Below are 12,149 nucleotides of genomic sequence, written 5' to 3'. Positions count from 1 at the left end.
TAGACCTAATCGTTTATTTTTTTGCTGATTGACAAGCAGACATCTTTGTTGAACCATTTGACTCGTCGTGACTTAAAGGGATATCAAGTGTGTTGAAAATTCACTGATATTGTGAAAAACGTGGATGTGGTGTCAATCACTTGTCTTGCTAACTCGAGGGTGATTTGCTCAGGATGTAAGCCATGTCCCACTCAATGACGATCATGGGGTGATATTCGAGCAAACGTCACATATGACCATTATAAACATGGCTTTTGCTCAATTGTGTGGCAAACTTGAGGTTACTTTTGTTGAAGATGCAGTGACATTAAGGTCAATCACCTATAATTCATTTGGATTCATCATCTCAGTGTATGGCTCTTTATATATATTTTTGTCTTCAGTTTTTGAGTTGAGCAACCAGAATAATAACATGTATTTGCTTACAGGGTGATTTGCCATCTTTGAGAGCACCTGATGGCCAAGCTCGATTTGCTGCTGTGGTTTTTGAGAATGTTCTGCGTTATGTCCGGTTGGATGGGCACAAGAAAAAGCTCCTAGAGAAATACTGCTCTCAGTTTGGGATGGGTATCATTGGTTTCCTGCAGGTAAATTCACAAGGAACCGAGTATTGATGATATCTTCTTTTATGAACATTGTGATCAATTATGAATGTTTACACTGCAGGTGAAATGGCTGAATGCCTAAACTCCGTGTTTGCTTCTAAATCTTGTGTCCCAAACGCATCGCCTTCTGTACCCACCTTACCCAGTCGCACCCAGCTGTTCCTATATTCTATATCCTTTTCTCCTGATAAGGTGGACAGGTTGCTACCAAACCTCGACTGATTCTGCAACCGGTCCAGACGGCATCAGCCCACGTGTCCTAAAAACCTGCTCTGCTGCTCTTGCTCACCCTCTCTCTGTTCTATTCACCCTCTCATTTGCTCAAGATCATTTGCGTTCTGCTTGGAAATCAGCAAACATTACTGCTCTGCATAAAAATAGTGCAAACACAGATCCCTGCAACGACAGACCAATCAGCCTTCTCATCAGCAGCAAGGTTATGGGATCCATCATCGCTTCTGACATTACATCCTTCCTCTTCTCCAATGGCCTGATTTACGATCATCAATTTGGATTCAAACCAGGTCACTCTACCCTGGACTTGCGGCTCCTGCTTTCTCAACAATAAAGCCTTCCTCTTCTCCAATGGCCTGATTTACGATCATCAATTTGGATTCAAACCAGGTCACGCTACCCTGGACTTGTGGCTCCTGCTTTCTCAACAATAGTTGGAGGTCCTCAATGCCAGACATGAGATCAGAGCCATCTCCCTCGACATATCGCATGCTTTCGATATGGTCTGGCACCCCACCCTACTCACCAAACTCTCTTCCAATGTTATCCAAGGATATCTCCACTCGTGGCTTGCAGACTTCCTCTTCTTTCACAGCCAACATGTGGCCCTTAATGGAGTTCTCTCACCCCCCCCCCTCCTTCCTGTCCAGGCTGGAGTTCTTCAAGGCATTGTTCTGGGCCCTGTTCTTTTTCTCGTTTTCATCAATGATCTCTCTGACTCTGAAAAATCCTCTTTATCTCCTTGCTGATGACTCCACCCTCTGCTGTACCATCTGTCATTCCTCAGATTGGCAACAAGCAGCAGCTTCTTCACTCACTGCAGATGTGGATAATATCACAAGCTGATCGAATATGTGGAACATGTCTTTCAATCCTGACAAATCTCACACTCTCACAATGTCTCTCGATAAGGACCGTCTGGAACCCCCCCCCCCACCCCGCACCCTCATCTACTTTCTCAACAATCCTCTTGAAGAAGTCCTCTCATTCAAACTTTTGGGCCTCACTATCTGCAATGATCTTTCTTGGGAAAGCTACATCTCCATGATGGCCACCAAAGCCAGTTGCCGATTGAGCATCCTCCATCATGCAAAGCACACCTGAGCTCCTGACCACATACAAAGCTTTCATCTGCAGCCTGATGGAGTACTGCTCTCCCCTCTGGGTTTGTGCTCTTGCCTCTCACCTTTCTCAGATTCATGCTGTGGAAACAAAGGCATTTAAGATCATTGGTATCTCCCATGATGAGGCTGAACCTTTGGGTCTCTCACTCTCTCTCTCTCACGCAGTCAGGTCGGTGATCTTTCTGTCTTCTACTGTCCCCTCTCCGGCCTCGCCCCCCCCCCCCCTATTCTGTCTACTTTTTGTCCCACCCATATTTCCGAAGGATGCTCAAGGTCCGCCAGCAATCTCCTTCTGGTTAAACTACCAAAATTGAGAATCACTGCACACCTTCAATCTTTCGTTCTTTTTTTTCCCCACCTTTGGAACAAACTCCCACACTCTCTTCAATCCCATTCTTCCCTCCAGGTCTTCAAAACAGCTGTTCACCACCATCTCTTATATTCCCCCATCCAAAACCATGATCTTTTCTAACTCCATTAATCCACCCTACATCCACCTCCTTCAAATTGCCTGCTTTCCTTCTTGAAAGTTTCTGTAGTGTTGTTTTGTTCCTGTAGTGTTTACAATGTAAACGTTGTTTACCCAATGTACCCCACCAAATCCCTCTCCCAGTTATAGATCTTGTCCTGTGTCTATTTCCCTCTGTTTTGTGCTTTCCTCTCCCGTCCCTCTTGTCTCCTGCTCCCCTCGTTATATGTTATGTGTGATAGCTCTTATACGAGCCTTGACATTGTAAAAAAAATATAAAAAATAAATTTTTATATGTAGATTAATGAGAGCTAATTTGTTATTCCCTCCATTCACAGTTGAGAGATGTGTGGGTCTTTTTTTATATACGATACTGGCAAATACCACCCGTCGCTTCACTTATGTGAATACTAAAAGTGTCGAGAAAAAGAGGGGGGAGAGATAGAGGGGTGGGGGAGGGTGTGGAGTTGGAGGTGGAGGGGGAAAGAGTGAGGAGGAACGGTGAGTGAGGAGGGTGGGGGAGTGAGGAGGGAGGGAGAGTGAGGAGGGGGTGCGAGGAAGGGAAGGCAGCCATGTGATGGAGCGTTAATTATGTTTCATAAAAATGATTCTGCATATAATAACAGTGAAGATGGATACAAAATAATGTCTGAACTCCATTTTCTACTGGTCATACGATAAATATCACCCAGACACAAACACCGCTAGGACATGTCCAGAGACAAACACTGCCAGGACACGTTGGGAGGTAAACATCATCTGGAGACAAACACAGGCCGGACAGGTCCGGAGACAAACAAACACCGCCTGGACAGGTCCAGAGATAAACAATGCCCGGATATATCTGGAGACATACAATCACTGCTCAGACATGTCCGGAGACAAAAACTGCCCGGACATGTCGAGAGAGAGAGAGGTAGAGAGAGAGGTAGAGAGAGAGGTAGAGAGGTAGAGAGAGTTAGAGAGAGACGTAGAGAGAGAGGTAGAGAGAGAGAGGGAGAGAGAGAGAGAGAGAGAGAGAGAGAGAGAGAGAGAGAGAGAGAGAGAGAGAGAGAGAGAGAGAGAGAGAGAGAGAGAGAGAGAGAGAGAGAGAGAGAGAGAGCAAGAGAGCGGGAGAGAGAGGGGGGGGGAAGAGAGAGGAAGGGCAGGACAGAGAGAGAGAAAGAGAAAGAGAAAGAGAGAGAGAGAGAGAGAGAGAGAGAGAGAGAGAGAGAGAGAGAGAGAGAGAGAGAGAGAGAGAGAGAGAGAGAGATATATATATATATATATATATATATATATATATATATATATATATATATATATATATATATATATATATATATATATATATATCATTCATTTTGAAGATCTAATGGTTATAATCAGTGTAGTTTGGGTGTCTCCTTTTCTAATAAGTTTATAACAAGGCGTAGTGGTTATTGGGGTGATAGTAGTCGTGGTTGAGATGTGGACGCTCTTCGTTTGCTTCCTGTGATGTTTCACGACAAATCAACATATCTCTAAGTCGGTGTCTGCACTTTGAGAAGAAGATGAAGAAGAAGAAGAAGAAGAAGAAGAAGAAGAAGAAGAAGAAGCATATGGGGAGTAAGAAGGTGTACTATAGGTACAGTGTAGTACAGGTTCATGATGGCAGCACACATGTGATGCTTGCACCATTGAGTTGACCAGGTGTGCGTGTGCCTCATGCGAGTTGGCTATAGTTATTCTCCTCCAATTGCAAAAAACACACACACACACTTATATTTTATTGCTTAGCTGATATTGGCAATTTTTACGGAATCGGCAGATTGGAGTCAGTGTGATTACCGACTACAATACGTACTGCATGCACCGCAGAAACCTTGAGTAACTTTGACCTTTGTTTTGGGGGAATTTCAAGAAACAAATTTTAACAAAACATTGTTGCATGATAAATGTTTCAAGGAGATGTGCATAAACATTAATATTTCTAAATAGCTGGCAATTGTCACGTGACGGGCGGAAAAAATTTGGTTCGGTAATTTCGAAAACATTTTAATACAGCAAACGGGTCGGAAATCGGGTGTTCTCAAATGTGTTTTGCTTTGAAACTCATAAAGAGAAACCAGAGAATCTTTGGAAAGCAAATCCGAGTCGCATAAAATAACTAATTGCTTTAGTCACGAGTCACGAGGCTAAAGGAAAATATTATCCCTTATATGCTGCTGAGCTTAAAAGTTAAAATCTCCACCACTCATCATCATCACCACAAGATACGGGATGAAACTTTGCCGCCATGGCGCCCATAACCATGCATGCACACCAACCCACGGAGAGTACATACAGATCCAAATCTACCCATATGTAGCTCTATCTCATAGAAACTGCTGACTGTACATCCTGATCGGGACGTGAGCTGTGCCGCTATCGACTGTGGGGCGCCCAGCAAGTGGCTTAAGCACTCAAGCAAGCACTCCAATTAAATGGTTGATAAGGAACGGCTGGAATGGCAAGCGATAGCAAGCTGATTGGTAGTGGCACATACCCGCAAAAAAAGAAACCTTGCTGTTTTGTTCACATTTTCAGATTTCACTCCATAATTCGAGTAATTTAGTCCACGTCATCCGATCCTCCAAACTCAAATTATATTTCTCTTATATATTTCAATTAGTCTGGGGGAGTAGATTATGGAAAATCGCATCATATAATACATGAAATCGCTCCAAGCTCCTTATTTGAAAGCTATAGTACTGATAAAAGTGATGTATACAGTGATTCATCGGTATGAATATCACGCATTCGATAATATCAGAGGAAAGTGAAAAAAAAATTTGGGTGCTTTATCATTAATAAACCATTGTAGCCTGTTCCAACTCAAGGCATTGTTGAGCAGGCTGAACAAATTGGTGAATTAAGATCCCAGCGAGGTAACCGAGGATGTGCCTTAAGACCCTATCGAGAGCGAGGTTGCCGAGGATGTGTCTGCTAAAGGATATAATTCAATAAGGTCGTTAATTGTCTTCAAAAGGGGTGTTTAAATTAACCGAAACATCTAACTTTCACTCATGCATTCCCTTAGAGTTGCCTTAGTATGCTTGGAAAGTTTCAGGCTGCTAGGTTTCATGGTTTTGGAGTTATTAAGGAGACACACACACAATCACACACACTGACTGATTGACACACCAACAAACTCTAAGACATATATATATATATATATATATATATATATATATATATATATATATATATATATATATATATATATATATATATATATATATATATATATATATATATATATATATATATATATATGTATATATATATATATATATATATATATATATATATATATATATATATATATATATATATATTAAGTCTTTTCTGGCTCAACAGTTGCATAGGCTCCGCCTACTAGACGTGAGCATGGCAGAGCTGTCCAGGATGCTCCCGACATCTCGGGAGCATTGTACTGCAACCAAAACCAGGAAGATAATTTAATTTTCAATATTATACACCAGTCCACCCCAGAGAGGGAACATCCACAGATATATGTTTTGGGCTTGTTGGCCCTTGCCTTATGAGGGTGGCATTTTTTTGTATAAAGAAACAAAACTTCTAAATAGCTTGGGATGCACACCTTGACCCCACAGGCAAAGTACACAGTCCAACAAGACTGTGCCATGAGCATACACATGCACCACAGTACGAAGGCAGAAGTACATACATGGTCAATCAATCACACACATCCTCACCCCGAAGGGCCAGAATGCATGGTCATACAAGTAGATGACTCCTCAATAGGAGTACAAGGAGTCTTTTTTTAATATAAAAAGGGTAAAAAAAAATCGAAACATTTAAACAACTTGGAATGTGCACCTTGACCACATGGCCAAAGTTCACAGTCGAACAAGACTGTCCCTCAAGCATACAGATGCACCTCAGCCAGAAGGCTGAAGCACATGGCGAATGAAACACATACATCATCACCCCGAAGGGTGAAATTACATGGTCATACAATTGGAGGTCATACAATCCTCAGTAGGTGTAGGTCCCAATGAGCGAGGAACAGAAGGTGCTCCCCAGAGTGAGCAGGTCCAACCCTTCAAGAAATAAAGTCGAGGTTGGACCCCATTACTGTCATGGGTACCAGAAAACAGGTGCCACACCAGCTATTGCTGCAGGAATCCTGACCAACAGGAAATGCCCGCAACACATTTACCTCCCTGTGGTACACAAAACATTTTTGGGAGCAGCCAGGAACAATTTAAATTTTAAATAGTCTCTTTTGGCTCAACAGTTGTACAGGCTCCATCTATTAGGCATGAACTTACCAAAGCTACAGCCTCTACATCTTCATGGATTTGTACTGCAACCAATACCACGAATAGAATTTAATTCTCCGTTTTATATTCCAGTCTGCCCTGGAGGGGGAACACATCCACTGATCAACTGACACGTGCTTCAGGATTGTTGGCCCTCATCAGCATGTACAGTATGTGTGTGTGTGTGTATGTGTGTTTATATATTATATATTATATATATATATATATATATGTTTATATATTATATATATATATATATATATATATATATATATATATATATATATATGCAAAAGCAGAGAAAATCCTTTGCTATTTCGCTCATGACCTGCCTCTCATTGACTGGGTCAATACTAAAGATTTTTTTCAAATATCACCTTGATATGGTGTTGGAGTGTATAATTTTTTTGCGGCAATCGAAAAGACAATTATTCAGTGCAGGAAAATTTATGTGCAATGCATTTTACTTCACCTTCCTCCATGCTTTCGATGCAGCTTTTGGGCACGCGTGGCACCGTACCGGTGAATATTGTGATTTAATATTCGTTTAGTGGGTTTTTTTTTTAGTATTACAGTTAAACGTTGTGGTGGTGGAGCATCGCACATCTTCATGCAGCTTGTGTGGGGAGATGATAAAGAGCAACTCTTCGATGCAGTACCTGTTGGTGCTTTGAACAATACTTTCTAGTCTTAATACAGAGTCAAGCGTCTAATTATTATATGATGTCATCTTTGCAAATGAGTACAGAGAATAAGACATTCCGAAGCCCTTTCAGAACATCAACCAAGAAGAATAACAAAAATCCTCCATCCTTGGACATTGCTTCGGTGCTATCAGCGAAGGAACTGGAGACGCGTCCGTGTAAAATCTGCGTCGGTCCGGTAACACGGTGGATCTACAGTGAGGATTATAAGGTCACTTTGTCGAATCTGTGCATTGTGTACAAATGCATTGCGATCGGAATGGTGCAGCGGCAGAGCATATTTTGTTTGATCGGTCATGGCCGCATTTTGATGAATTTTGAATTTGTAAGGTGAGGCAGAGAGTTATGTGGATTCAGCTAGTGCATCATGGCATTTGAGGGTAAAGCCCAAAATATGGAAAATATGACATTAAAATCAGCAGAAATGACACTTTAACACTCAAAATGTAATTGTTTATATTTTCAGCATTCAAATGGCTAATGAGGCCCGTTTACATCATCTCTTCTTTGATAATGGGACCAGGCATTCCTGCCATGTGAAGTAGCGTTTAAACTCACTCCCGATGGCCATGCAAGGGTAGTTGAATTGTGACCTTTGCCCGCTCAGATACCCAAGACCGGATTGGGACGAACAAAGCTGTGGAACAATGTCATTTTTCACTCGCGTCATCATGCCAGACGATGGGGTGAAGGAGAGGGCAGTGAAATGATGGACTTGTGCAGGCTTTCCCAGGGCACATTTATGTGGTCCAATGGTTTTGCATTACCGGCAGGATGGAAGTTTGTGAAAATACACAACTACATGCACGAAAGTGTGTGGTGTTGTTGTTTTTTTTCTAACTGGCCATCTATGGTGTAAATGCAAATCAGACCTGCAGGGTTAACCCTCTTGACTCTGCCTGCCCCTGTACTGTTGATCATTAAGGTAGGGTGTAAATGTAATAATGGTTAGAAATCACCTGGCCAGGAGTCATGTGAAACAGTCTGGTGCAACAAAAAAAGAGAAAACTGGTCATCGTGATATTTTTCCTAACCCCATTATTCCTTTTAATTATCCCTCTTTCCTTTCTAATTGGTTAATCCAATGGATCATTTTACTACAAGTTCTGCAGTATTAAACAAAATATCATCTTTGCTTCACTTTTATGACACTTGTAATCATTCAGTGGCCATTCATTCATTCTTAGTCGTTGCTTTTCTCACCAAACAGATCAATGAGCATGGCTCTCCTGGACCTGATCTACCTGGTCTTGGGCTACGTGTACAAACATTTTCAGAACTCAAACATGCTACAATCAACCCAACAGCCACTGCTCTGCGACTGACCAGACCTGGGAATACTTTTCCTGGTCTTCTTCCTGGCCGTGAATGGTCAGCTTTCCACTGGAATGCTAGCACCTTTCAATCGCTCCTCCTGGCATATCCTATTGCGTGTCAGCCCTCACAAGGTGATTGATTAAGAGCAATACCAGATGCTTGTAGAAAATGATTTCTTTTTGCTTACACACATGTACCTATGCAATTAGTGACATTATGCATGGTGTTGGTTTAATGGTTAGGGTGGTGGGCTTGGGATCCTGGGATCATGAGTTCAAATTCCACTCGGTTGTTGAATTAACACCAGGTGGGGTTGACTCTGCCTGTCATCCTTCTGAGATCGGCAAAAATGAGTGTCAGCTTGCTGGTATCTTGTGTCAGAGTGGTGACCCGTCCAGGATTGTGTCCAATAGCCAAGGAGCCTGCTTAGGCAGCACGAATGCTCTGCACAGATAGTCCGGGAGCCAACCGATCAAAATTAAAAAAAAATTGCCCGGTCTGCTATAAAATTTTTGTGTTGATTTTCATAAAGAGACACCCTTTGAGTATATGAAAACCAATGTTGGCAATGGTGAAACTCTTGCGCAACAACACAGTCAACACTTTTGCGAGCCCCCTCTGATAACAAAATGTTGGCAAAAGCGAAGATGTAGGATGGGGGTAGGGGTAATTCATATTGTCCTAAAATCATAACCACTAAACCTATATACACAAATGACCCCTCATATTAAAGAGGAGTTCATTTCCTATATCACAATTGGTGTAGATTTAACCTACCTTCAATTGACAAGGTTATATGTCAAACAACAAAAGATTTATGTAACTCAGAAATGCTTGACTATCAATGGGGTCAGGAACAAGAACATACTTTTACATGCCATGGTTTTAAGGAAGATAAAATTAGAAATGGATTAACACAATATTGTGACATGAAACATCCTCTTCAGAGGAAGAGTCACTCTCTGAAACAACTCCACCACATGAACCTCTCTGACCAAGGCATATGCATGTCACTCAGCAAGGCACAGCAGCCTTTTTGCATGAACATCGTTTCAGACATTTGGATAATTTGCACATGCAAGACACCGTTTTGTCTATGTTTGGCTTGGCTGGCTTAGACATGAGAATTGGGACCAGTTTTCCTTTGATAAGGGTTCTGCCAAATGTTGTGGCTGGGGGAAGTGCTCGGTCACTGAGATGTGCACGTCTATACAGAAGCAATTGATACAATGCTCTTAAAACAAGGAAGTAAAACGCATCTTCTGTTGCTGGCAGTGACCTAAGGTCTAATTTTGAAGAGACAAACATATGCTGCCTGAGGGTATCCAAACAGCTGAACCCTTTTTGGCCATGCAGAGCAGTCCAGTATACTCTGGCCTCATCAATGACACATTCTGTTGCTGCCATTTCACTATCTCTTCCAAAATCAACAAGGTGGGGAAGGTTTCCTATCAGTCCCAGAGAAACCTGTGCCGCTCTTCTTTTCACAGGAACACAGGCATCATCCCAACTGAGTGGAAGAGGGGCCTTGTTGTCCCTCTCTGGAAAGGGAAGGATGATCGCCAAGACTGCAAAAACTACCGAGGGGTGACGCTGCTCTCAGTGCCGGGCAAGGTCTTTGCTCGGATAATTCTTGATAGGGTTTGCCACCATCTGCTTGAGCACCAGCGTCCAGAGCAGTCAGGCTTTACACCAAAGAGGTCAACGATTGACCGTATCCTTGCACTTCGTGTCCTCACCGAACACAGACGAGAGTTTCGGCAGGGGCTGCTTGCAGCCTATGTTGATCTCTGTAAAGCGTTCGATTCAGTGAATCGGGATGTCCTCTGGAGGATTCTTGGTCTTCGTGGGGTGCCACCGAAACTGATCGATCTGATGTCTGAACTCTACTCTGGTACTGAGAGTGCTGTGAAGTGTGGTGGTACCATCTCTGACTTATTTCCAGTTGTTACTGGAGTTCGTCAGGGATGTGTACTTGCCCCCACACTTTTCAGCACTTGTATGGACTGGATTCTAGGGAGGATGTCGGAGAGATCAAGTTGCGGTGCATCGTTTGGCAATGTCAAGATCTCAGACCTTGATTTTGCAGATGATGCAGTCATCTTTGCGGAGACTTTAGACATCCTCTTGGGGGCCCTCGAGGTGCTGAATGAGGAGTCGGAGCCGTTGGGATTACGGATTTCTTGGGTCAAAACTAAGATCCAGGCTTTCGGTGACATCTTGGATGCTGCTGTCCTGTCTGTGTCTGTTTGTGGTGAGGATGTTGAGGTCGTGGAGAGATTCACTTACCTTGGCAGTGATATTCATGTCTCCGCAGGTTGTGAGCCGGAGGTCAATAGACGTCTGGGTCGGGCCTGGGGAGTCATGGATTCACTGGATCATGGGGTGTGGCGCTGCCGGTACCTGTGCGGGAGGACGAAAGTCTGAGTCTTCAGGTCCTTGGTACTTCCAGTCTTGCTCTATGGGTGCGAGACTTGGACTTTGACCAAGGATCTGAGACGGAGACTTAATTCCTTTGGTACCAGGTCTCTTCGGAGAATCCTTGGCTATCGCTGGTCGGATTTTGTGTCCAACGAGCGGTTGCTGAGAGAGACTCGGATGAGATTTGTTACCTGCATAGTCCGTGAGCGTCAGCTGCGGCTGTATGGACATGTGGCTCGTTTTCCTGACGCTGATCCTGCTCACCAGATTCTCTCAGCGAGGGAGTCTCATGAGTGGGAGGCCAGTGGGCCGACCACGTGCCTCATGGTTGCAGCAGGTTGACCATCATCTCAAGGAGATGGGGATGGGCCTGGCATCTGCCTGGGGGATGGCCAGACGGAGGCCCCTGGAGTACCGGCGGAAAGTGGACGCAGCGACGCGCTGTTCTGGCACATGCTCCCATACCTGACCTGACCTCTTCTTTTCCCCTTCTGAATGGGTAGCTCACTGTGTCACATCCACACAACACATATGTGCACAGAAGTGTAGCTGCAACATCAAGAGGATTTTCTGGTACTTCTTGCTCAACACTTCTACCAGCTCATGAATAGGTAGGTATTGATTCTGCCGTTGTATCCAGAGTTCTTGCAATGTGTTCAAGCAGCAGAAGTGATATATACACAGCATAATTATGTCTGTATCTGTTGCATGCACAACAGCTCGATGGTGATCAAGATATTCCACACAATACGCAAGATGAGCAATAATCCTTGTGTCTGCCTCTTCATGTTCTTCACAAGGTAAGTCCAGAACTGAACTTGATGCTGATGTGATGGAAAGAGTGTGACCTTTGTTTTCCATCATACTACCAAGAATGATGGTCACTCCATCCGGAATAGCTTCAGGACTCTCACAAAGGGAAGTGCCAATGAAGTTCTGAAGATTTCCTTTATTTCTTGGATTCTTCATGAATAAATTCCAGTCCG

General features: G+C 43.3%; 1 protein-coding gene across 9 annotated transcripts in view; it reads left to right on the top strand.

Annotated features, from left to right (window-relative positions):
- The window catches only part of LOC147026140 (bifunctional heparan sulfate N-deacetylase/N-sulfotransferase 2-like), a 555,697-nt gene that overhangs the window by 169,298 nt on the left and 374,250 nt on the right, over positions 1-12,149 (top strand). For all 9 annotated transcript variants that reach the window (XM_085881257.1, XM_085881255.1, XM_085881258.1 and 6 more), the window contains 2 exons: positions 429-587; positions 8,636-8,873. In XM_085881257.1, coding sequence (XP_085737383.1) covers positions 429-587; positions 8,636-8,873 — 397 coding nt within the window. The remainder of the gene's footprint in view (positions 1-428; positions 588-8,635; positions 8,874-12,149) is intronic.

This window comes from Eptatretus burgeri, chromosome 5 (assembly GCF_056783735.1).
Source record: "Eptatretus burgeri isolate ZD-2024b chromosome 5, Ebu_testis_v1, whole genome shotgun sequence".
NCBI lineage: Eukaryota > Metazoa > Chordata > Myxini > Myxiniformes > Myxinidae > Eptatretus > Eptatretus burgeri.
The sequence above is the reverse complement of the archived record's forward strand: the minus strand, read 5'-3'. Positions and strand labels throughout refer to the sequence as shown.